This window comes from Apodemus sylvaticus, chromosome 7 (genome assembly GCF_947179515.1).
Source record: "Apodemus sylvaticus chromosome 7, mApoSyl1.1, whole genome shotgun sequence".
NCBI lineage: Eukaryota > Metazoa > Chordata > Mammalia > Rodentia > Muridae > Apodemus > Apodemus sylvaticus.
In genome coordinates, this window is record NC_067478.1 from 77,945,446 (window position 1) to 77,972,355 (window position 26,910).

Consider the following 26,910-nt stretch of genomic DNA (forward strand, 5'->3'; position numbering starts at 1 on the left):
TGAACACAAATTCACTAAATTCTTGAAAATTAAGTAAACAAAAGTTAGCTATGTTTTATGGTGTCAAAAATCTCATGTTTGATAATGGAGGCTGAGGAGTGGCTCTGTCAGCCAGCACTTACTGTGAAAAGCTGAGAACCCCAGTTCAGATCCCTAGCGCTGTTAGAAAAAGCCAAGCACTGTTAGAAAAAGCCAAGCACTGTTAGAAAAAGCCAAGCACTGTTAGAAAAAGCCAAGTCAAGCTCCATGCACCTGTAATCCCAGCACTAAAGAGGCAGAGATAAGAGAATTGCAGAAACTTTCTGTGTCTGATCACACCCTTGTCTGCTCCTGGCTCCTCTCACACTAAGGTACATAGCTTCAGGTGAAAATCCTGTAAAATACCAACACCTCTCTCTTCCCATCAAGACCCTTCTGTTCCATGCCTTTCCTCCCTTAAGTTGTGCATAAATGTGCAGAAATAATGGTGCTGATTGTTTGAGTGATTCTGCTATGTGGAAGTTATACAGCAAAATAATGTGGATGATCTACAACGACTCCATAAAGATGGACAACTAAGGCAGTAAACTCAGAAACTAATTAAATGAATAAATACAATTACATTTTTTTTTTCAAAATCAGCCTTCCGAAAGTATTACTTGCTGCAAGGATGGAGTTGGGGTGGGGGATGTGACTGCCCTCTCAGATCTTGTGTCACATGTTCAGGGTTCTGACTGACATCTTCACCAAGAAGGCCTATGGTAGAAGCGGGACACCAAGCATCAAGAGAAGTTACTCATGCAGCACAGATAACAGGAAGAGCAGCAGGCCAGCAAGATTTCCTCGCACCCCCCATGCCCCCACTGCCCCGAAGAACAAGCCCACCAACCAATACACAGTCCACTGTGAAAATTGCCCCACAGACACAGTGCGGACAGCTTTTTCCCCCTTGACCAATAGATCAGTTTGCACTACCGTAAGCTTAAAGACACTTCCTCTAAAGACTCTCTACTGAAAGATAAGAGGGATTCACAGATAAGAAATAAAACACTTTGGCACAGAAAAGTCGTCTACACATCTTTATTGAAAATGTTGCATACAAGTAGAAAAACTCGGGAGGAAATCTGGTTAGACGCCTGCAGCCAATATTTGAGGTCTTAAGAGAAAAAGACACCAATTCAATCCGAGCAAAGGCTCACAAGACTTTCTTTGCTATTTTGTTTGCTTTCCCAGCATTCACTTCTCTGTGCATAGTCTCAAACTCCCAAGCAACTAGGAAATCTTAAATAGTGTTTTTTAAGTGCAACAAGGTCTTAATTAAATAGGCTGAGGCTTCCAGCTCCCTTTCTTGTTAATGGTAACCACCAATAGAAGTGTAAACCTATCATCCAGATCTAACATTTAATCTAAATGAGGAATAACAAATTCAAGATAAGCATATCAGGATTTTTAGATAGATAATGAGAAGTCTGAACCAAAATAAACACTGGGGAAAAAAGAAAGCTCCAAGTTCTCATTGAATGGAAATGAATGGAAACAAAAGCGGATGGAATATCAAAGAAGCTGTCCTTTTCTAGAACATCTATTACTACTATATGGATTCTACAGACTAAAGCTTGTATGTACATAATGATGGCATCATTAGCAAACAGTGGTCCAGTTCCCAAAGACACATCCACTTCAGAAGCAGAGCACCCCAAGACAGCAAAACACTCCACAGCAAATGTTATGCTTCTCCAGAAAAAAAAAAAAAACTGCAAAAAAATGAAAACGAAGTCTAGAGGACCTGCTGACCAGGACTCCAGGACCCCAGAGACAGCCGGTGAGTGGGCAGAAAAATCCATGGCAACACATCAAGATGGCCCTGGGTGAATCACAACAGGAAGTAAAAGCCCACGTGGAACCACTAAGTGCGCGCCTCCTCACTGATAGGCTTCACCTGTTTCTTTTCCTGTTGCTATGACAATATGCTGACAAAAGTATTTTAAGTGCTGGCATCATGTTAGAGGGACTGTAGAAAGCCAGAAACAGGAGACTCGTCATTTATCCTTTTTGCCATATCCAGCTTTCCTCCTGATCGCTGACAAGAACAACAGTTCAACCACATTAAAGTGATTTTTTTTTTCAAAGCTGATTGTTAGGTCACTCCTCAGCCTCCCCCTCCTCACTCCCTCTCTAACCACAGACACACATCCGCATCCCGTTCCTCCTCAGCCCTGTCTCCCATCACTCACTGACTGTCACTACCCACCCAGATAGTCCTGTCCCATCCCCCTGTAACCCGACCACAAACATCCACTTAGTAAATGTGGCCAAGGCTGAGAACAGAACACAAAACAAAACCAGGGTACATTTCAGAATGGCAGAAAGTGTAAGTGGTCATAGAATAGATCTGTAAAGCTACTGCGGCCAGAAAGCAGGGGGCACCCGAGAGATGGGTGCTTCGCTAATGACGTGCCACCAAAGGAAAACCCTGAGCTGCAGACTTGGTGACATTCGCTATAAAGAGTTGTTCATATCACTATCATTTGTCACTTCAGAGGAAGAAAACTCAAAAGAGAATAAGGAAGCAAGATGGGAGTCGGGGGAAGGAAGGAAGTAGGGAGAAAAGAAGGAATACAATTCAGCTTTAGGAAGAAAGGGAACCTATGAAATAGTTACTTCAAACAGAAGTCTGGGCTCTATTGAGCCCTTTTTAAATCTCAGTTTCGGGTGAAAGGGCCGTTAGAGGCAAGCCAACCCTAAAAGCCCTCCACGGAGAGGGTGTGGTTGAGCTCATACGTGCTGCTTTCCTCTTCCTCCAGCAGTAGCTTGTCAATGGTCAGGGAGCTGATGGCCCTTCTGGGGTCATCCATGTCCTGAAGGACTGGCTCTGGGATAGAGATGGGGAGCTGGACAAACTGGGGCCCAGACAGGGTTGGGGCTGGGGGCTGATACTGCAGACTGGAGGTGGGCAGTGTGGAAAGGGGCTGAGGCCACGGGAAATAGGTGAGGGGCGCCTGGTGCTCTGGGCCTTCCAGCTGGGGCCCCATCGCGGGTGTAGCCGTGCTCCTTGGCTGTGACAAGAAAACACAGGAACAATGGTTAGCAGATCTGGGGTGCCCACCCTCATCCTCGACCCATCATGGCCTCCCATTATACCCCACCTGCCCTTGCTGGTGTTGCACTTAATGGGGCTCCACCCCCTCCTGCTCAGTCTGACAAGTTTCAGCTGTGCTCCCTGCTCTTCTAACTATGTAAATGCAAGCTACTACTTTTTCATGAAAGGGGGCACAGAAAATAATGATGTCATCCAACCACTGAGTAAACTAAGGGCTTTATAGGATTCATTGACTATAAAATATATTCCAATTGCAAAAATAAGCCTTAAACGATGCAAAATATATGCTTCATATATAATGAACCTGTCTCAGGCTTATAGCTGTTTCTTGAAGATGACAACTATCTAGCCCAGACAGAAAGGTGACACTGACCCCTGTGATGGTTTGAATAGGTATGGCCCCGCAGACTCATATGTTTGAATGCTTGGCCCAGAGGGTGTGGCACTCTTAGGAAATGTGGCCTTGTTGGAGTATGTATGGTCTTGTTGGAGGAAGCGTGTAACTGTGGGGTGGGCTTTGAGGTCTTCTTACGCTCAAGCTATGCCCAGTGGGGTACATGGTTCCCTTCTGCTGCCTGCATATCAAGTAGAACTCTCAGCTTCTTCTCCAGGACCATATCTACCTACATGCTTCCCACCATGGTGATAATGGACTAAACCTCTAAAACTGTAAGCCAGCCCCAATGAAATGTTTGCCTTCATAAGAGCTGACATACTCCTGGTGTCTCTTCACAGCAATGAAATCCTAAGACAGAAGCTGTTACCAGGGACTGAGGTATTGGTCTGATAGGCCTGGCCATGTTTTTGTTTGGAAGGATGTGGATTCTTAGACTTTCGATTGGAAAAGCAGTTAAATGCTTTAAGAAGGACTTAATGGGCCATACTAGTAAGAACATGAAGTACAGTAGTGCCGGGGGCTACTTGAACTGGGGGAGGGGGGAATGGCTCATGATGTTTCAGAGGAGAAGAATTTTAATATGTTGCCTAGAAATCCTTCTTGTAATATTTCGGTGAGGAATGTGGCTGTTTTTTGCCCTTGTCTGAAGAGTCTGCCTGAGGCTAAAGTGAGCAGAGTTGGATTAATTGCATTGGAAAAGGAAATCTCAAAACAGTATAGTATAGACTCTGTGTGGTTCACTCTTCTGAAGCGTGTTTTGATGGAAAGGAGCAAGCTAAGCGAGAAAAAATACAAAATGTATGGAAAGGGGGCACCAGGAAGTAGAATGGAACTAAATCCTGTGTTGATGGACGTAAACAGATCGAAGACATTAAATGGAATCGAGGGAGTGCTGACCTCAGGGTGAGATTCCACCCATGGGTTAGCATCGCTCCCTCTGCTCTTACCTTTCCAGTACTGACCAGTACAGGAAGCACAGCATTCCTGGGGTACCAGAGGACTGTTGTATCTGCAATCGTGGCCTCTTCCTGCTATTGCCTGGGACCTGACCCAGCTCTACCCACTGCCCCTGTCTCTGAGCCGCTCCCTGTGAGAGGGGGCTATTCTCCCAAGTGCTCAACAAACCATACATCAATTCAAGTACCCACTATTCAAACAAACCTCAAGCCATCGAGGCAGGGCCTATGTTCTTACTATCTTTCCAGAGCAAGCCAATGGATAAGGAAGTTCTCTGCCTGGGCAGAAGAAAGATAGATCCAAATCCCCCTTTCTATCGGCATCTTCCCCTGTCATCTCCCCAGCTGTCACTGTGTCTTAGGAGTAAACTGCAAGAGTCAACTAGAGAAGAATTTTCATCAGTCTCCTAGAGAGTTTCTCACCACATGGATCCTGATCCCAGAGGTCTGGAGTGGGGCCTGGGATTCTGAAAGTCCAGTCAGACCTCTGAGGATGCTAATGTGGCTGGTATGGCGACTACAGTTTGAGAAGCAAGGCTTCCTGAAGTTTCTATATTTGAACAATGGAGCTGGGCACTTCCCACATGCAGGCTGGTGTGTATACCCTAGTGCACAAATGCCTTCTTCTCTTCCAGGGTGAGCCCCTGCTCCCCAGTTTAGATTCCTGAAGGCAGACAGGACCTGGGAGAACCTTACTATCATTTTTTGTCTGTTTGTTTTGTATTTTTGGGTTTGGTTTTTTCGAGACAGGGTTTCTCTGTTTAGCCTTGGCTGTCCTGGAACTCACTCTATAGACCAGGCTGGCCTCAAACTCAGAAATCTGCCTGCCTCTTATCATTATTTTTAAAATCCACATGGAAATCATTCACATTTGACTCCTCTGCCTATATAGGTCAACGGTGACTGCTGGTTCCTTGCCAAGGGATGGAACTGCACACAGGTCTTATCTCTGGTGCTCAGGAGTGCTGAGCCAGTAGCTCAAGCCAGCTTTGATGCGGTAATTTACAAAATCACAAAACAAATCAGTTCTCAATAAATACAGTTTTTTCTATACACAGAACCTTTCAGGGTGGAAGGTACAGATGATAAAAGAGGATACTGAACCGAATCTTCAGTAGTGAGAAGGCTGTGACCCACCGCATGCTCTGCCCCAGGTCCCCCCCCCCCATGGAAATAAGTTGCCTAGGGAAGGTGTTCAGTTAACTCCTTCCCACTCACTGGCATCAAGATCCACCCCCAGATCACTGTCCTGGGTATCCAGGTGGACATGGCAGGGGAGGCTTTGCCAGGAAAGTGCTTTGAAGCAGAGAACAGGGACACTGGAGTGACCCTGGACCTTAAAGGTAAACAGAGGGGACATGGGGACTCTAAGGCAAGCCCCCCACCAGGGTGGGTTCTGACACCACTGGGGAGGTCCCAGCTGTAGTGCCCACAGCCCGATGACGCTGCTCATCACTGCTCCTAGGCCTTTCTCCTCACAAGCCCTTCAGGGATTCCCATGCTTTGGGAGACACAGCCACCCAGCATATAAAACTATAACTCCTTCCTCTACTCGTCAAGGATGGGAGGGCTTCCTAGCCTACCTGACACTTGAAGGTAGTCATTTGTTGACACAGCTGACAGACTATGGCCATGAGGCTAATAACTAACATTTAAGGAGGGCTGTCTCTATGCTAAACACAGTCCCATATGTACCAACTCATCTGATCCCAATAGCAAACACCTTGTTAGTCTCACCCATCTTATAGATCCGGGTGCAGAGGGGTCAAAGTGCTAAGCACATGTCCATTAAGAAAAATGGAAAGAATGATAACCTGATGTTACAGTGAGAAATGAAAAAAAAATTACCCTGTGGGTGGTTCTGACCCAAAAATAGTTTCTTGATGAGGAGAATCAACTTTTGCTCAACCTGGAAGTATTATAGTAGTTCCCATTGCTTAAGGATACAACTAGTCCCTAGATTATCTGAACTGTCAGGATCCCACACCCTACACAGATCTCACCTAATACTTCATCTGCTGAAATCTTCACTCGCTGAGATCCACTGCTTCCAGAGTGCTGGGAAGGTTTGGACTAGAAGCAACAGATCTTCCCAACCCACAGGAGTAAAGGATGTGACAACCCAAGCATACAGTGTCTTTGTGGAGGATAGATAATTTCAGCCAATAGAAATAGGAGCAAGTTAGCCTGGAGGACGGAGTGAACTTAGTTGACCCAGTAACCATGGAAATCAATAGCCAAGAAAACCAAGACTCTTCTCAGAGGGTGCTATCAGCATTGGTGGACAGAGCTCTAGTTTTGTGTGACATACCGTGACATTAGTGATGAGTGGTGGAGAAGCATAGGTCAGCACCGAGGAGGGTCCCACCACTGTATAGCTGGGGCACACAGGCTGCACATACATGTCAGTGGAGTATGGGCAGCTGACAGCTTCATGGGACACATACTCCGTGTAGGGTGTCCATGGAGCCAAGGGCTGAAGAGTCGCCGGGGCAGGTTGGGAGAGCCAGCCAGCACATAATGTCCCCTCCTCTGTCACTGTGGAAGCAGAAACCTCCATGTCAAGGCAGGAAGGACCTGTGGGGAAAAGGAAATTATAGAAGGGCAGGCTCCCCTGGGGGGGGGTCCCCAAAGACACCAATACTGCATAGGAGAGTACTTACCCACTGTACTGTAGGTTGCCAGGGGCTGGTGGGGCAGTACCACCTAGAATGGGGACAAGAAGACCAGAATGGATGTTTGTCTATCTGTATCAAACCCTCTCAAGGACTCTCAAGATCCCAAGATAAGAGAACTATGAGGGGAGGGGAACTCCCATCCCACATTCCAACCATTGCCACCAGCATTTTTGAGGGATTTGTGTTTTGGTTTAGCAAGAAGGCTGTACATTGGAGAAACTTTATGAACTCCAAACTCACACTAGGGTGTGTGCCGTTGACTCCCTGAAACCTCACCAATCGATACTTTCCTATGTATAAAAGCAAGAAGCTCCTCTATTCCCCTGACCACCCAACAAACCACCAGCTTATTGCACACAAGTCCACCTTCTCCATGTAATGCCCCACAGACCGTGCATGAGTCAGGGAAGGACACCCTTGCCTTACCTCTCTGACCACCCTGACAAATCCAACTGCACACACACACACACACACACACACTTCAGTCACACTGCCCATAGTAGCTCCTCACCGCAGTTGGTGGCCCAGCTGCCCCGACAGTGGTATGGCCACGCTTTCTTCTCAGTAGCTCCTTCACCGGCTCCTTGACTCGAACACCCTGGTATGGCCGTGGAGGGGCAGGAGCCTGCTCTGGAGCTGTGGCTGTAAAGTAGAATGTCACTTGAACACATGGCCCTTCTTAGATACTCCCAACTACAAAATGACCACTTTTTCTACTGTCCAACTCTATGTTGTACTTGAATTTGAATCTCCATGAGGCTTTCTAGAGCATTTCTCCCAAGACCCCTGCCCCCAACCATTCTGGGACCCTACTATATTCAAATAATTAAGTGCTCTCCCCTTTGTCTAAAAGGGACAGGGCTTCCCAAAGGTATCAGAATCCTATTTTTCTGGTGCTATATAAACTGGCTCTAGCAAGTCCAGAACCAGAAGGCCTGGCTACACTCCTCTGCACACCCTTTCATGTTTCACCTCTCTACCTTCATTGCTATTCCTTGTAGTCAGAATTCTTTTCTGGAGGCAACTTCTCTGACCCCTGCAGGCCATGGAATTCCTACATCCACCTCTCCAACCATCTAGATCTGACTAGCTTTCACATACGTGATAGATAGTAAGGGATGCCAATCAGCTCAAGAACTCTCAAGTCAGGTATAACTGGATTTCAATCCCCTCTCAGTCACAATCTGGCTATGGCATTCTATGAATTCATCAAATTTCTCTGAGCCTCATAATCTGTAGTTTCTTATTAGATGGGTATTGGTGAAACTTGTTTTCTTGTCTCCTTGTTTTATTGGTGCTGTGGATATAACCCAGAGCTTCAGACATGCTAGGCAAGTTTCTACCACTGAGCCACACCCTCTGTCCCACAAATTCAATAAATCTACAGTCTTCCAGGTAATGATTAGTAATCCTTGGTGAGGTGACTTTAAAAGGCTTTCAACTAGATTAAAAACCCCTCAAGATACTGTGTTGTTTCTGCCCCCTGGAGTGGCAGACATGTCTAGTTTCTCTATAAGCTTAGTCATGGCTGTTCATTAACTAATCAGGTGAGTTGTACTTTCAAATATCCTTCCTTTTGTCTTCCTCTCACTTCTGGATCTTTAGAGTTAATGGACTGAGGGGGAAAAAAACCTGGCTTCCAGGTCCTTGGTTATCTTCAGTACATGAGACAAACATCCAACACTGACTCATGTGTCCTAGAACTGGAATATCCACCTTGTGGCAGCTGGGACAATGTTTCCTTTCCCTTTACTCAAGAAATCCAAGAAAGCATCAGTTAAACCCAAGTCAGGGCATAGGGCTTGTCATTGCCTGGGAGATCAGAGACAACCTACGCACTCGGACCAAAAAGCCCATGGCAGGTAGGCCAAGATCTAGGTCATCCAAGATCAAGAAGCAGTGGTCTCTAGGACTCACACAAGGAGCCCATTATCCTCCACCGATAAGAGCCCAGGGACCCAGGCTTTGAATCAAAGGCCAGGAAGCCGGGGTATCTGTTCAACCCGGATCCACAGGCCTGCCTTGACTGAACTTTGTTCAGTAAACACCCAGCTGATATTGATAACAACAGTGCCTCAGTCTGCACAAGACCTCCTGAAGGATTCCTAAGTTCTCAGTACCCGCATGGCCTGGTCTTGAAAGCCGGAAGGCAGAGAAGCCGTAAGAAGTCAGCAAGTGGAGGCAGAATGAACCCCAGAGGTGGACAGTGAGAGGACCTAGCACCTCAATCTAGGATTCTATATTTGCTATGGTCTCTCCCCTGACCACGGAACAGAATGCAAACTGATAGTAAAATACAGATAGATACCCAGGGTCTTGTTCCCATGAAGTATAATTTGGAGGATCAACTTAAGCCAAGGAGTCTGGCTGTATAAATGTACTTGCAGTGTTTCTGAAGATGACTGGGGTTAGAGCTCTGATACTTCATCACCACCACCACCACCACCACCACCCCCCCCCCCCGACTTAACATTAGAAACACTTTACAGCATCCCAGGAGGAGATGATTCTCATGTTGGCATCTGCTGTCATAAAAGGGAATCTCTCTCCCATACTCATCCTTCCAAAAAGTTTCTTCCAAAATGTCGATGTGGCCCTCCCACTCAAGTGGATTGTAAGTATTCCAGAGAACATAAGCAATAAAATCCCTACCAATGATATCAATATAACTAATGAGAGGTTTGGACTAGCATTTAGAGTGTATATGAGAGGGATAGAGAGATGGTTCATGGAGAGATGGCTCAACAGTTAAGAGCACTGACTGCTCTTCTGAAGGTCCTGAGTTCAAATCCCAGCAACTACATGGTGGCTCACAACCATCATATTGAGATCTGATGCCCCCTTCTTGTGTGTCTGAAGACAGCTACAGTGTACTTACATGTAACAATAAATAAATCTTTGGGCTGGAGCAAGTGGGCCTGGAGCGAGCAGGGCCCATAGGGAGCAGTTCAATTCCCAGCAACCACACGATGACTCAAAACCATCTGTACAGCTACAGGGTACTCATAGACATAAAATAAATAAATCTTTTTTTAAGAAAGTGTGTATGAGAAGAGCCAGCCTGGTAACTGTGCCCTGAGACCATCTTCATCTTTGCTTAAAGCAGCAATGTCAACAGATGTAAGAGCCAGAAATACCCACATTCAAATATGACCTGTCATTTATTAGTAGAAAATTCCCAGATTTATATACTGACTCTAGACCTCAGTTTCCTTATCTGTGAAATGGAGGCAGGTTTAAACATCTCAGTGGCATGCTTCTAGGCCCTAATCATCTTTCTGATTGTGTCAGCCCTGCACAAGAGCTGTTTGCATGACTCGTCTGTGTGTGCAAGACTGATATCTGGTGCTGCCCACAGACCCAATGCATATAGACTGACGTGAGAGACAGTAAAAGCATCTCTCTCTCCACTTCATTCTGCATCCCTTTCTCAGGATCATCCGGACCATATCAGCTTTCTTCACTGATACTTCCTCTGCGTATCTCCTCCTGCCTTTCCTTAGGCACAAAGCCTAGCCTACTCTCAGAAACATAATGAGGCATGAGTCAGAGGAGAGAGAAGGTCTAAGTACCATGGTCACCCTCTGAATTCAGTTGGGGAGCAAGACACATACATATATCTCAGCCAAGGTCAGAGACAGAAATGAGGCTCATGCACTTCTGATTTGCATGTTCAATTCCAAGAAGGGCCTAAAGGCTTCCAGGTCCCGCTCACCCTCCGGAGCTGGACACAACATGGGTTATAACAGGACTTGCTGGGCACTTCCAAATCTTGTGAAGTAAAGGTTTCCTGCCTTCTGTTGTTTTAAAATCTATGAACCGAGAAGCCTTTGGGGAGATGCTGTAAACACAGGGTTATCACTCTTCAATGTCTGGTTGTTTCTGGAAACCGCAGAATTAACAGATGTGCCATGGCATAAAAGAGCATGTGCAGAAAAGGACTGCTCTAGTACAGCCGTGAAACTCCACAGCTCTGTCTCCATAGGCAGCAGACAGGGAGCCGTATAACTGACTCCACCTGAGCAGGCAAGAGTGGGGATGCTTTGGACCATGCCTCTTCAAAGTGCTGGTAAAATATCATAATCCAAATCACTGAGACTTCTCCCTCAGAAGCTCAATAGAGAAGAGTATTAGCAAGTTGACAACTTGTAGTTGGGGCCTTTCTCACTAATCTATGGAGAGCAAGAGTCAGTAAACACCATGACCTCAACTATGACCTGCACCAGCACTATGGAAATTTGGAAGAAGGAAAAAAGTTTGTCCAAAGTCACCATTACTTTGGCTTAGGGCTGCTGAATCATTGAACTGATCTAAGTTTCCAATGACTGCACTAAAGCATTGTGCAACTTTTTAAACAAGATATTAAAATAATTTAAGGTAGCAATTTTAAGATAGTATATGAAGAAAAGAAAATAGAAACTTGAAATAATACTCTACTGGCAAAGAAGAAAGTCTGGAGTGCTGATAACTAGAGAATTTAATAATTTCCTGGTCAAACTGCAGCTCTGGATGGCACACTGGCAAAGGCTTGAAACTTTCTGACCATTCCTCTTGTGGTCCAAGGACCCTTGTAGCTTCTTTGGGCCTGAAGAATCCATCACAATGGAAAATCAGTCTACCTGAACATGAACCTCTGGGAAACTCTTTGGACAGGAGTTCACTTTACTGCTTTTCTTTACTACTGGGCAACAGTTGCCAGTGGTATTCAAGAATAAAAATGCTTTTAAGAAGCCTAGTTGATAGCAAAACCCATACAGTTGGTCACAGGGAGAGCTTCCCTTTTCCAAAATGAGTGGTGAATAATCTGGAGCTATAACAGTCAGCAGAGGGCATTTCAGTTCCCCTACCACACACCCAGATATGCTGTACATCACAAAAAGGCATGGCCCGAGGCTACCATCCACCTGAGAGTGCACAGTGCAACAGGTTGAAGCCAACAGGTCACACACCACAGCCCCTGTATGCACATTGGCATCTATGCTTACTGTCCACCAACCTGAGAGATACAGGATTCTACTGAGCTAAATAAGCATGGTACTCTGGGTTCCTCAATAAAATACAATGAAATCTCACTAAGGAAACATGTAAAATCACAGTACCTATTTATTTAATAACCCCATGCAAACCATAGCACATATGCTACTCAGTTACAGAGCCAGTAGCTGGCCCTAAGCATCTGTAACTTGTCTTTCAGTTTAGCTTTAAAATAGCTTATGTACAGTAGGTATTTTCTGAGAGAAGACCTTGCCTCAGCCATTGTTCTCTTGGAGATTTCCCATGGGTCATCAGGCCAATCAATAGACTGGACAACAATAAAGAGCTCTGCCCCACCCCCCAAAAATAAAAAACCAAAAACGTAATATATAGTTAAGCATGGATTTGCATCACTATGGAATGAGAGAACAAGAGACCTCACATCTATAGGAGCCCTTCCATCCCAACTAAACAGACTGCTCAAGCTTCAATTCACAACTAGTAGAGCCTCACAGCTCAGCCACACGGGCTACTTTGAAAGATAAAAACTACCTAGTTGAGAAAGTCACATGACATGCTACCATTTAAGACTCCCTCTGAATCACTCCAGATTAACACTGGGGAATATTTTCTTTCATTGTTGGTGTTCAATATTATCAAAAAGAAAACAGAACTCATTAAGGAGGAAGACCACTAATACTCTCTTTACTTGTAACAAAACCAAAACAAATAGTCGAACAATAGGACATCAAGCCTGGGGCTAACAAACTTGTCCTAGCTTCTACTGAAAACAAAATCTGAAAAGTTGCTGACACTTTAATATGAAGAATCTTGTTTGTGTTGCTGGCCTGAGATGGCTGAGATCTTCTGGGAAACATGAGTTCAGGTAGGCCACAGGCTTGTTCACATTCTTTATGAAAACGCTACTGCAGGTGCTCTTCTTGGGGTGAAGTTCTCAATCAGAGTTATCAAATATATTCTTTTCATTTATGGACAACGGCTGATTTTTTTCAAACAGGAAGACTTTATTCCTTGGCCAGAAGGACTTGACATACTACAGAAAGACTTTCCCACCCAATTTATAATAAATTTTCTTCTTGTTCTCTTCTTCTTCTCCTCCTTCTTCTCCTTCTTCTTCTTCTTCTTCGTCCTCCTCCTCCTCCTAATGTAAGCTGACAAAAAGATCCTAGGTATATGTGAATGTGCTTTCTATTCACTAATGCTTGGACCAGGAGACTCCCCAGACGGGAATAATAAACATGCCAACAATTCATTCTAGCAATCTAGATGATACTCAAGTCAGAGAAGAAACAAAGATGGGGCAGGGGCAAGGGAAGGAAACATGGCTGTACAAAAGCTGCTCAGAAGATGTGAGAGAAAATGGACTGCACTTGGCTTACAGGATGATACTATTTGTAAGGCTGCCTGAGTGGCAGAGAAGCAGCAGCAATGTCCTGGGGAATGACCTGAGAGGTCTTTATTAAGAGGTCCCAAAATGGTGGTTTAAGCTGTCTTAGTCAGACAAGAGGAACGAACTGGTGGTTTTCTTCCCCCTCCCCGAGACTCCCCCAAAAAGCATGTTCCTTCCTCAACAGTCCTGCAGTGTTCAACATCAGCCACAGGTGAGCCCACTGGGACAAGCACAAAGAGGCCTAGAAAGTCCTCAGAGTAGGAAATGACAAGAGGACGCCCTAGAAACAAGACTGGCACAGTAAGTACCCAGGGCCAGTTCTGATGCTGTGTGTGGGTGACTGCAGTCTTAAAAAACCAAACCTAAGATCAAAGTTATTTAAGCGTGATGCTGTCTCATGAAAACCATAGAGCTCAGAGAAGCAACAGACAGCCATCCCAACAGGCATTCCTCTCAAGAAAGCTCACATATACATGGTTCATCCTGACTAACCAAACTTATGCCTAGGGTATTTCTTTGTGGAAGCCTTGAATTACAGATATCCTACACCATTGCCCCGAGCAAAGCTAGCCACAGGTCGGTTGTATAGGAGCTTTCCGTGTGGCAAGGTTCCTTAACACACAACCCCCCCTCCCCTAGTGCCAACTGCACCATGCATGCCACTTGTCCACCCTCTTTACAATCTACTATGGAGTAGCAGGGTGCAGGAGAAGCTGCTGCAGATACTTCCTCTGTATGTACACCAATTTAATGCTGAATTAATGGGTGGCAATAGGCCATGTGTTTCCAGGTCATATTCCTAACTCCCAGAAACTCTGAAATCCTCACCTACATTTTCATGAAGTTCTGTGGTTGTGGTTCTCGGAGCTTCTGACATAAATGATATCATGCAGGACTGCACTACAATTTCTGAAACAGACAAAGGAAGTAGTCTGCCCACCATCCCTTCTTTTTAGTGATGAAGAAGGTGATACTTAAGAGATATTCAGTGAATTTTCCAAGGACTGAACTCATCAGTAGTGGTGTCATCGACCAAATTTAGGACCTCTGACTCTGAAATAGCCCTTTAATCAATCAATCAATCAATTAATTAATTAATTAATTAATTTGCTTCATAACATACCTTATTCTTTGCCTCTATATGTCTCATTTTTTCTCTATGTGACATTTAAGGTCAGCCATCTAAAGGTCCCTAGGGCCAATCCTAACCATCCTTCCTTCAGTTGGAGTACTGGCTCAGACTATATGATCCTGTCTTTCTTGATGGCCAATTCTCCAAAAAAGAAAATGGTGTTTTCAAGGTCACAAAAAATTTGCCAAAAGTCTACTCACATGAGGAGTGACAAGAACCGAGAGACTCAATTCCTGGCAAGGTTTTATTTTGGGTATTTTTCTACAGAAATGACAGCAGATAGGTCCACCTGAGAAACCAGCTGCATCTGCTTGCCTTTTATAGAAACTAGGGTCACCAGAGCAGAAAGGGTTCCCATCTCAGATACACCACATCTCCGATTCAGGGTCAAGACCAAGAGACATCTAGTAGACCATTTATCTAGCTATATTTGTTGAACAGATTAGACTAGGTCCTTGCTCTTGGGGACTTTCAGTCCACTCAAGTGGTATATGAAGACTTTAATGAAATCATCGCACAAGCAAATGAATAGTAATGAAGCTGTAGCTGCTTCAGAACTGAAGAGTTCTGCCTTCTGCCTCTACCTGACTCATCAATGCTTGAATGAGCAGCAAGATGTCTCTAGAGATATATAGAGGAGAGAGACGAGAAGCATGATGGCTGGTTCTCTCTCCAATGTAGAGAATGACCTGGGGTCAGTGGCTCAGGCCCTACTATGAGTATGAAAGTATGAGTCTCTGCCAAGACAATCAAAGTGATAGACCTCTGTGATTCCTCAAGAAGTTTCACCAACTGCTCCCTGCCCTTGGCTGATCAGCTTATCCGAAGAGCAATTCCATAGACTCATTATAAGATGAACATCAGGATCTCTACTCAGTCTCAAGTGTTAATGTCCTTTAATTCTTTTCTTGTGTGTGTATGTCTGTGAAAGACATAGGTGGCAAGTGCGCGCGCGTGTGTGTGTGTGTGTGTGTGTGTGTGTGTGTGTGTGTGTGTGTGTGTAGATTCACATGTCAACCTACATGCCATCTACCTTAGTTGTTTTGTTTTCTTCTTGAGGTAGGGTCTCTCACTGGCCTAGAACTTACTGATTCAGCTAGGCTGACAAGCCAGGATATCACTAGGGATCTGTCTTGCTTCAACCTTCCTAGAACTAGGATATATGCACATGATACCAAGCCAGTTCTGGGGACCAAACTCAGTACTCATACTAGCATGGCAAGAGCTTTACTGACTGAGCTCTCTCCAATCAGTTTCTCTTCCTGAGACTCAAATTTGCAGTGATGTTTGAGTCAGTGTAGAGTTAGCCTTGATGAACAAATAGCCTATCTCCATCTAGGGTGGACCTATTTCAATTGAGAAGGGAAGGAAAATCCAGTGCCATGCAAGATTCCTTTGCACTAATATTCAGTGTGGTGCAGGGTTAGGACCAGGCAGACCTAGTTTGGTAAGCTTGCTACATTGCTTATCACCTGTGTGACCCTCAACAAGTAACTTATTTGTGCAAGCCTCGGTTTCTCTACCTGTAAAATGAGAATAATATTGTCTGTCTCAAGGAACTATCATCTTGTGTATTAACTAACACATGTGACATATGATAGGTACCAAGTAAAAAGTCACTATCACTCAGCACATCTTGTTACATACTGAAACTACATATCTGGGCTCTCCTACCTACAATGCCGGTCTCATTTTGTCTTTATTATGCTCCTGAAAGTCACCTTCAAGTCCATGGGCCTAAAGTCCCCAAAGAAAGCCTATTTAGGAGACAGGAAATCCAGCAATAACCAGGGATTGGCCAAAGACAGCAATCTTAAACAGGAAACTAAAGCCTTGGCTTTTGTAAAACTTGTATGAGCATAGCATAGTTCTGTCTTCAGAAGCCACTAGATATATGTGAGTTTATGATATATTTTAGGACTTTTTAAAAGTTGCCCCTAAGAATAAATACCTTGGATATTTTTGAGTGCTAGTAGTTAGGTAGGAGACAGAATACAACGGCTTATCCTTACCCTGTTCTCGGCTATTAACCAGTCCTTAAGGAATCTGTAGATGTCTCTAAAAAGACATGGACATAGCCACAGCTGAGTTGTAGCTGGGTTGTAGATATCAGTGGATCTGGATGAAGTATATATGTGGCTATGTATTCAATGGAATACAATTCTAGAATATAGTGTTCAGGGGCTGTAGGTGTCATATCACCTATTAGAGCAAGGCAGACTTCTGGCTCACACACTGGACATCTCAGCTTCACAGAGAGCAGCAGCCTAAAGGTGGGGGTTGAATGGCCTTGAGAACTGAGTATCAGTCCCACATTACATCTAACCATCCTACTGCAAACCTAACCGCTACAGGAAAGCAACCTCACAAGGAGGGATGCAGCAGAAGAAGGGAATACATCTTTACTTACTAAACAAAGACCTGAATCTAGAATTGTTGGGTCTATCTGATATCAGTCAGGAAGAAACTGTTGTTAGGTACCTTGAAGAGGCAGATGGATACTCAGTAAGTTTCTTGACGTAAGCAATATGTTGTTTAGATTTTCAAGACTGAAGACAGTCTTACAAAAGAAATATTTTTTCCCTGAGGTCCTTGCTTAAGGACTACTCTCTTCAAGGATCTTTTAGATGTAGCAGGGGTTGTATTTAAGGGTCAGGTCCAACTACCCAAGCCTCAAGGCTTATGACTAGCATAGGGTTTTGGTCCACATGTAAAGTTAGTCCTGGTGATTGACTCATGAAGAAAAACATAACTTGTAGTCAAGATGAGCTTTTGGGACAGTTCTCGGGTTTACTAACCAGTGGCTCTCATGATATAGGAGACTATCTCATGAGGGAAACTGGGAGAGTGGTTATTAGAATGTCAAGTCTGATAAATATGTCACTAAGTGATTTTTTTTTTTTTTTAGGAAATTGCCTACTCCCTAATTCACCAGAAACTCACATGCCTGAAGACATAACTCTCACAGCTGCAAATCTTCATGAAAATCAAGACAGCTTCACGGTGACTCAGTCTGTAAGCCAAGAACCTGTGACTAGTTATCAGGGCTCTTAAAGAAGTGAAGGGCTGGTTCAAGTCTGAGGACACAACTATGATGCCAGCAAGTGCCCACAGAAGCAAGAGAATCAGGACCTTAACAAACAAACCAAGCTCTAAGCATTCTTACCCCAGAGATCCTTCATTTTGACTTTGATGTTGAACTCCTACAAGAGAATTGATTTGAAGAGCGTGGTGGATCTCAACCACTGGCTTGCAACCCATTTATAGTCACATATCAGCTATCCTGTATATCAGATATTTACACTACAATTCATAACAGTATCAAAACTATAATTCTGAAGTAGCAATGAAATAATTTTATGCTTTGGAATCACGAGGAATTGTATTAAAGGCTTACAGTGTTAGGAAGGTGTAGAGGGAATTACAACATTTATATGCATCAGCCTAGACATCGTTGGATTTCTATTCAAATGCTCGGATGCCATGTATATTTCCCAGAATCTAAGCAATGAACATGGTTATCATCATGTGTCCTCCATGACCTACAAATGTCCCACACCATCATCACTGGTCCTATCTTCCCCTCTGTTGAAGAAATTTTATTCCATTGCTTCATTGCTCTAGGAGTCTCAGCACTAGACTGGATGCCTGTCTGAGTCACACAAGTACAGCACAATGAAAAGATGGGTTGATTTTCTTTCTACACTCTTCTGTCTTGAGCTGACAAAGCTTTCATCCAATATTAGAACTTGCAAGTTTCTACTCTTTTTCTCATTCCTTTCTTTTTCAGCTCCTCGACAGTCGTTATCCTTTATTATTTATATGTATTATCTTTATTCTTATGTCCCCTCCCAGGAAAATCTTGATCCTATCTAATAGATTAAAAGGTAATTAAGCTTTCCTAAAGGGTGGCAGACACCTCTTGGGCTCTAGCACCTAGTCTGAAAATGATTCTGGCTAACAATTCTTTAGCTGCCAGCTTTTCCCAGAAAGTAGTACTAATGAAACCATTACTAAGAACCTGAGGCAACACATAGGTGTTTCGGTTTTCGGTATCATCAGTGCTATTTCTTGACTATTTTAAGTGTTGTTGTTCTCCTCACACCCAATTTATAAATACCTTGGTCCAAATTTGTGAATTAAAAAATGAACGCAAAACGAACACAACTTTACCAGTCACAAGCTTCATGCTACCTGCTGAGAACAGTAAGGGAGTCATGAACAAGTGGGTCTCAAAAGCATCACTTTCGCCATCAGCACAAACCCTGGTCTCAGCAGGAGACCTGTAATTATTAATTACAGGGCCATGTATGTGCACCCTACCCCTTCATTATTAATATCAAACTCACAAATTGTAATCTGTAATTAACCTGCATAGCCTCTGTTCTCAATAAGAGAATACAATAATAGTAACAAGAAATTATTGGGTGCTTACTTACTGTCAAGTATGGTCATAAACACCCACCACAACCCATTAAGGAAGAACCACATCCTTGGTGTGTGCAGAAAGAGCAGGGACTTACCAGCATCACAACCAGTAAAACTCAGATAGGTCTAGGTCTCAAACTCATATCTTCTTGACCCTGACACTGGTCTTCAAACTCCTCCAAGCAAACACAGAGCAGCAATGTCCCTTTGTGACTCTAAATAAGAACCCTACTCACTATAGCCTTCTCTCCAATAAGTGGTCTGCTATATTTCATCTCACCGTTGGCTTTTATCTAACATGGAGAGCCTTGCTTTTCACCAAGTACATCTGCCAAGCCTCAGGAGGGAGCACAGCTCACTGGCAGTAGATCAGGCAGCTCAGCAAGTCAATATTTTGGGTCTGCTTTAGATGAATTTTATCTCATATCTAAGTTACTAATATAATATTTAAGCTTCGGTTTTCTCATCAATAAGGAAGTTCTTACAAAAAGACCCAGGCCATGGCTAATGCAGAGATTATGAGAAGTAGATAAAACAGTACAAAGTATAGCAAAGACTGGTTGTTGTCACGTCTTCTCCCTTGTAGCTGGAGTGGGCTTAATATGCTAGAAGAGGTGAAGGCACAGCTATTAAAAATAGATAGGTAGATAGATAGGTAGATAGATAGATAGATAGATAGATAGATAGATAGATAGATAGATAGATATTTTCCCTATTCTTATTTCAAGATTTGATGATCATCGATGCAGTGGGTCAAGTTACAGTGACAATCGGGAAATTTTGAGAACAAACATCATATGACAAAGACATAAGAATGAAAGACAAAATAAACTCAAATATTCTTGGCAGTTCGAGACCCTATAGGATGCTGGGAAACCTACTATGGACTTCTTCTATGTAGTAAAAGGTACAGTCCACAATCTTACTTAAATTCCTGTTACGTCACATCTCTATATTAGCAATCAAATATCACCCAAGTGCCCCCAAAAATGATTTCATGTTCTGAGTGGCAGCAAGTAAGTGCACATACCCCAAAACTGCCATTTAACACTGTCAGAAGGACTGAGCACTTTCTGTTAATACAAAGAGCCAAGATTCAGCTATCAGCACTAGTAAATCGCCCAGGAAGAAGAGGAGGAAGAGGTTCGCTCATAGTTTTTAATTTCTAGAAATTACCCTATTGGATGAGAAATACAGTGTGATCGAGTATATGCAAGCAAGGCATAATGAAAAGATGATTGAAACCTGCTCCTATTTCTAACTCTTGCCTCTCTTTCCTATCCCAACATTTCCCAGGCCTAGAAAACTTAAACAATCTTTATTCTCATGTCCTTTTCTAGATCAAGCTGTGTTGGAAATTGGGTGTTACCTCCTTGCGGAGCATGGTAGTAAACACCTACCATAACCCACAAAGAAAAACTACATTTCAGTGTATATATAATTCCTGTTCCTGGGCAACTTAATTAGAAGCTCTAGAGTGGGACTAAATTATTGATATTCCTTAAATCTCTCCCAAACATCCCAGCATTTAGCCAATGTTGAAAAGATGCTCTGAATAGATATAAGACTGCTTTCTATTAACTTACAAACCCTTGATTTAAAATATATATTTGTAAAATAGGGACATAAGAAAACTCAGCAAATAGAGATTGAGTTCAATCTGTCTAACCTTAGCTAGGAAAAGACTAGTTCTACGGTGGTTAGGTGAAAATTCCCAAGTCTGTTTATCTGTAGACTGGGAAGTATAATCACAAATGCAGGAATAACGTGTCTGTTCACAGCCACATACAACCAAGGTACTGGGGAGAAGGTTTTTTCATCTAAGGTAGTCCCACTCTAATCAAGTTCTTCCTAAAACTGAGAAACTGGAGGAGTTGCTAAGGATATTGTAAAGGGAAAGTTATGCTAACAATCATAATCAGTTACTCAACTTGGTTTGAATAGCAAGAGAAATTATCCAGCACCTTCATTTAATTGGAAACTAAACTACTATAGAAAGTCAGAGTGAGGGGACCTGATATACCTACTTCGTATTGGGAAAGCTAAAAAGCAAACATTAAGGAACTTCATAATAAATCCAACATCCAGATGGTTAGTGAACAACCATCAATAAAGTTGATTCTTTATTCTTCATAAAATATCAGATTTGCAAGCCTGAACTGAAGGACCATTTTCAACACTTCTGAGTTGGTAAATATTGAGAATTAGGAATACATATTTGACATCTTTCTTCAGTAAATATAGGAAGACAAGGAAAATGTCCACCATGAATATCATTTTCTCTTTTACCAATTAAACTTTGTGTGTGTGTGTGTGTGTGTGTGTGTGTGTGTGTGTGTGTTGTGGAACAGAGTTCTCTAGGCAATAGCACAGCTGATCCCATTTTAGTCAGAACATGTGTGATTGTCCTTGAGACCACAAGACTGAGTCCGTTTACATTTTATCATAGAAGGAGAGAGTAGGAAAGGTCATTGGACCCTCATCTGACTCCTGATCCCTACCCTCAGTTGTATGTAATTCTTTCCCAATTCACATCAGGAGGTACCCGACAAAACTTTTAAGAAGTAAAGGATTAACTAAAGGGGGCTCCACTGTGCAGATTTAGGGAAGCCATTACTTATTCTAGGGTAGAAAATGTTGGTGATACAGATTTGGGGGTGACTCATATTCCTGTAAATAAACCAAATAAACTCATAATGTCTCCAACCTACACTTGGGTAGAACTGTAACTCTTTCATTGGGCTTGCTAAACATTCGATCCTGTCTCCCCAGGGAGTCCCATGGGGACTGCAACAGACTAAGAGACTTGTACCTTCCCTAGTCTATCCCTGTGTCACTTGCATGAGGAACCTGTGACTCTACATCTCTCCTTTGGGCTCCACTTACTGTTAGCATTAAGCGCAACTGACTCCTCATAAACTCGGTAAGGAAGGTCTTTACTAAGCTAATTGAGCAAAGGCTGTATCACAGAATAGAAAAGATAGAGGTTTCCATATAGTTTAAATTACTTCCTGCTATAAATATAACTGAATTTATGCATGAGATTTTAAAGTTTCAAAGTTATATCATATGTATAATTCTCAATCTTTTTTACTACACTTAAAACTATATTTCCTAGCTAGTGGAACCTTAGGTTAAATGCTAAAGGTGGACTTCACTATCAGTGAGAATTGTGGGTTCCTAATTTATCTGTGAAGCCTCTGATCTGCTCCAGTTGTCTGACAAAGGCACATGGGCATAATGACTTGGTAATAACTAGTTCCTGTTCCTAAGGTGCCCCTAACTCACTACAGTTAAAACTTAACATGGCCAACTCCAGGAGACATGAAACAAATAGTCAATGCAAAGAAAAGTCAGTTAACCCTGCCTCTCACTCTCACAGAGATCTTTCCCTAATATAAGAAGCAATGATTAAAATCTCATCTTCCAGTTCACAACACTTCCCAACAAGTGATATTGAATTTATTTTACATTATTCCATCATTTCTAAGAAAGATTTTTTTATTATATTCTTGTCATTAACAAAATATTGAATTAATTGTCTACATGTTTTATCCAACATTGATGCTAACACTATACAAGTCCAAGAGAAACCCAGGGAAATGAATGTTTCAAGTACCAACCAGGCATCTAAGTACAGAAGTGAACAAACTTCTATAAAGATAGGACCATACAAGTAACATTGCAGATACAGAACTCTGCTGCTATAGCAAAAACATTCCTGTAAAATAAGTAAGTCAATAAACATAGATGTGTTCCAATAAGGCTTAAATTGCAAAAATAGACAATAAGCTTGGTTTGGCACATAAACCGTTTAGGCACATAGGCCACCTATGTTGTAGATCTTTGGAAATGTTGCTAGGTTCTATCACCCAAGAATATTTGGACTGGAAGTGTTTAAAGTATAGGAAAAGATGTATAGGAAGGAAGTAGGCATGGCTAATGGGACACTTAGAGGAAAGAAAGCACTGACTGACCACTGTGGCTTGCTTATTGGGGGCTCAAGTTTCACTTCACCTTCATTCATTTCTTTTCCTAAGTTCAACCTTTCAATAAACATTTACATCTAGATAACATAATCTTCTTTGTGTTTCTGAAACCTTAAGAGTTTAAAATATGGCCTTGAACTAAAAAAATACATTTTTTTCACACAACTGATATTGGTCAATTCCATTTGAAGACGTGTGATTCAAATTGAGAAGTTAGTGTTTCACATTTAAGCAAGTTAGTGCTTTGCTGGATTCAGCCTCTAAAACAAAGACTCGGTGTGTGCTGGGATGGCATGGTGTGATTTTACACCATTTTCTGGATTTTTTTTTTTTGTCCCTTTAAACAAACCTATAGCTCTAAAAGTTGTCAGGCAGCTGGCTTGTTAACTCACCTGAAATTTAATTGCCACCGTTACATTTTACAATGAAATGTTCTCCCTATCTTAAAATTTTAATGACAACCATTGTAAGAATTGTGTCCACATCAGTTTAGCAAAGGAAGGGGAATGTGCGTAGGGGCAGAGGAAAACAAAGTATGGTGACACACATGTATGAAGATGCCATGATGCAGCACATTACTTTTTACATGAACCTATCTTTTTTAGTTAGCAGAGGAAGAGTGACTTTATGGAGACTGCTTGTGTACAGAATACAATGGACTCTAATCAACGGTTAACATAAAACCCGATCTGGTGTCCCCGTATGTACAGACAATATTGGCCAGAGGCAGCTGCATTCCTTAAATTGTCACAAACACTTTGAGAGACACACATTCAAATCTCCAAATTAAGAGTGAGAAGAGATGACATTACTCAGCTGCAGAGCCAACTGTTGACTCAACCCTGTGCACAGTAGTTCTCATCTACATGAGACAGGGATGGCCAATGTGAGAGGCCAAATCTTTTAAATTCAGACTCCATTTTAGAGTTAAAGTTTGAACTCAGGTAAACTAACAGGCTGGTACCTAGCACTCATTTCCAAGTTGCCCCCCAACAAAACCCTAGCCTACCTCCAATCTCTAGACTAATCCCCCAAAAGTGTCTCCAGGTTATTCCCTCAACAAACCTGCATCCCCCAGGTTACAAGCCTGCCCTCTGCCTAATGACCACCAATGCAGAAGGAAGCAGAAATTAAGTTTATGATATGATTACCAGCACCAGACAATTATGTTAAAGGCTCAATTAGATGCTTACACACTTACTCCCTCCACCCCCCACCCCAGCTTGCTGCTTACTATAAAGCCTTGCCCGATAGATATTCAGAGTTCCTCTCCACCAAAGCTGTCCTTCATGATGGCAGTGTGCAGGGAGGGGGATTGGCTAGCTAGCTCAAATAGAACAAAGACCCTGCTGTGAGCTGCATCAGATTGGCTCCTGTCTGGGGATGGGGGAGGGTAAAACACTTCCTTGGCACTACAAATGCAGAACCTAAGGAGAAAGTCTGAAGATGGACCAACATCTTTATTTGGCTGACAGTGGAGAGGACATCACACCCAGGGCTGGGACCTCCAGGTTTCCACATCTCAATTCAACAGTTCTGAGCTTTGTCACACTGTTCTCCCATCTTAACCAAAGCCTGTGTCCCCCATGAGTCCACTAACAGAAGTCACGGGCCAAGCAGACAGGAGGCAACAGGGGCAATATGATTGTTTTCTTAACTCTTTCCAACGTCCTGGGTACAGTCATTTCAGCTCATGCCTGAAGGGCGTTTTCTGAAAAAAGGAAAGTGCCTTTTCAGCACTTCCAGTGTCTGATTTCAAACCCTGCCCTCTCTGCCCCTGCTGGCACTGCCTTGGCTTTACTGGTTTCCCATAAGTCTTAGTCAGTCTGGTGGCCGGATGACCAGGGTAAAGGGATAGGTCTGTGGCACAAGGCCTATTCTTGTTTTCCTTCAAGCCCCCAAAGACCAGTTTAAGAGAGTTTATGAGTAAGAAGCAAGACCTCTAACAACTCTCAAAAAGAAAATCTGTTCATCCCTTAAGAGGCAGTGGAGAGGAGAAAATGCAGCAGGTAACACTGGGAGGCGATGGCAGCTTCTCCACACAGGCACACAGCTCATACATACCTCAGGGCTGACATGGAGCCAGAACAGTTGACAACACTCTGGTGGCCCCGTCAGCTTATTAAGAACAGTTATACACGGTGGGATTATTTTTAACTCCAATTTAAATATGCAAACTCAAAAGAGTTTAAAAAAAAATAAGAGCAGCTCACACAAAACCCAAATGATTTCACTCTAAGCAAGATGGCAGACCGGCACTTTGAAGGCCCCAAAGGACATTAAAACCCAATGTGCCCACAATCTCATGGTATTTACAATGGTGTTGGCTACCACTCTGCTTCCAGAAGGATAAGCTTTTGCTCTGGTCACCTTGTGGGATGAGTCCCAAGCTACCCAAACTAGAATCTCTGGTTAGAAATCTCAAATCCAAATCAAAGTTCATCTATTTTTATTTAAACAAAAAAGCCTTGCCAATATCAACAATGGGATTGGTAAACTGAGGCACATTGGAATTACTTCTCTGAGTCACAGTTGAAAAAAGTCAATTCCAGAGAACTTGGGGTTGAGAAATAGAGAAGCAATAGGTGGGTGATAAGGGGACTATGACACATTGTAATCAAAGGAACAATACTATCAGATTACTTTTTATAAATAAAACCCTCCATGATTCTTTTTCTTTTAATCTGGATTATCATATAAGTTTGATTGAAGAATGGTATACCTAAACTAATGAAAGACATTTTAAGGAATTAATCATCTTACAAAGAAAGATAGGGAGAGTCTTTGGTAATAGTTCTTTATTTGAGGAAGTACAGTACTGAGCCTTAATAATGTTCTACTTTTGTGAGACTCTTGAGTTGACTTTGTTTGCCTCGAGAAAGGAATGTTGTAGCGAATGTCTGTATAGCCTCCGTTATCGATAAGGCAAGATTCTTTTCAATCCACAGAATGGAAAAATACAGTTTACAGTTGTTCCATTCAAGTCCAGGGATTAAAAATCAAGGTCAAAGATAAACCCACAGGCCCCCTTTGCAGTGGAACACAAAACCAACCACTGCCACAGAATAAGGAAGAGAGTGATAAGAGCTTGGGCAGAGAGAGAGAGAGAGAGAGAGAGAGAGAGAGAGAGAGGCCACACTTCACACAAGTGAGTTTCCATCCCATTCCAGCACATTCACAGGAGGGAACCACCTCTGGCAGAATTCAGTTAGAAGTAGGACAACAGAACTTAATAAGTCGAAGAACAGGGGTCCATGAAAGTAAAGGCCCTCACGTGAAGAACGGCTCCTAACCCATATCATATGTGGTTTCCGTCTCATGAATCATAATCTGCCCTTCTGTCACCTCAGTGATTCATGCACCGAACCGGAGATGCAATGAGCTGTCCCACCTTGGGACACTGGTTCAGTCCCCCAGGTTGGAAAATGAGCATCACCTCCAAAGGGCTGGCTTTGCCGTCAAGCTCCCTCTCAACCACCTCAGCCCTCCAAGCCCCCTAGGCCCTGACTAGACCGAGTGCTCCCATCACCAACAGTAGCGCTCTATTCCTGGACCCTGCCTCTGCTTACTTGGCTCTGAGAGCCACAAGCAAAGCACTTACATTTTTGCCAGAGCATGGCCTGTGACAGGATGTTGCCTTTTCTCTTTGAAGCAGACAGTTTGGCTTCTTTAATGTGACTGGGCGTGCTTTCCTCCTGTGGAACCACCGTTTACTCTGAGGCTGTTTCTTCAGCTTTTTAAAGGCCCGAGTTCCCGCTGAGTGGGGCCACGTCATCACATCCTCCCACCTCAGGCAGCTCTGTATTTTTTTCTCCAGCAACACTGCCTGTCACCCCACTGTGTGCATCCCAAGGGCCCCCATTGGC

The 26,910-nt window shown here is 43.1% G+C and overlaps 1 protein-coding gene across 2 annotated transcripts; it reads right to left on the reverse strand.

The window, feature by feature from the left end:
- Window positions 1-1,045: 1,045 nt before the first annotated feature.
- Window positions 1,046-26,910, reverse strand: Pou2af1 (POU class 2 homeobox associating factor 1). Of its 2 annotated transcripts, none has more exons than XM_052188352.1 (5): window positions 26,646-26,910; window positions 7,622-7,752; window positions 7,096-7,138; window positions 6,744-6,970; window positions 1,046-3,035 (listed from the first exon to the last, which is right to left on the reverse strand). In XM_052188352.1, exons 1-5 carry the CDS (start codon window positions 26,659-26,661, stop codon window positions 2,721-2,723), a joined length of 732 nt encoding a protein of 243 aa, XP_052044312.1. In that variant the 5' UTR covers window positions 26,662-26,910; the 3' UTR covers window positions 1,046-2,720. The 2 variants fall into 2 exon arrangements, with proteins under 2 accessions (XP_052044312.1, XP_052044311.1); XM_052188351.1 differs by having other exon boundaries at window positions 6,744-7,009; window positions 26,646-26,866.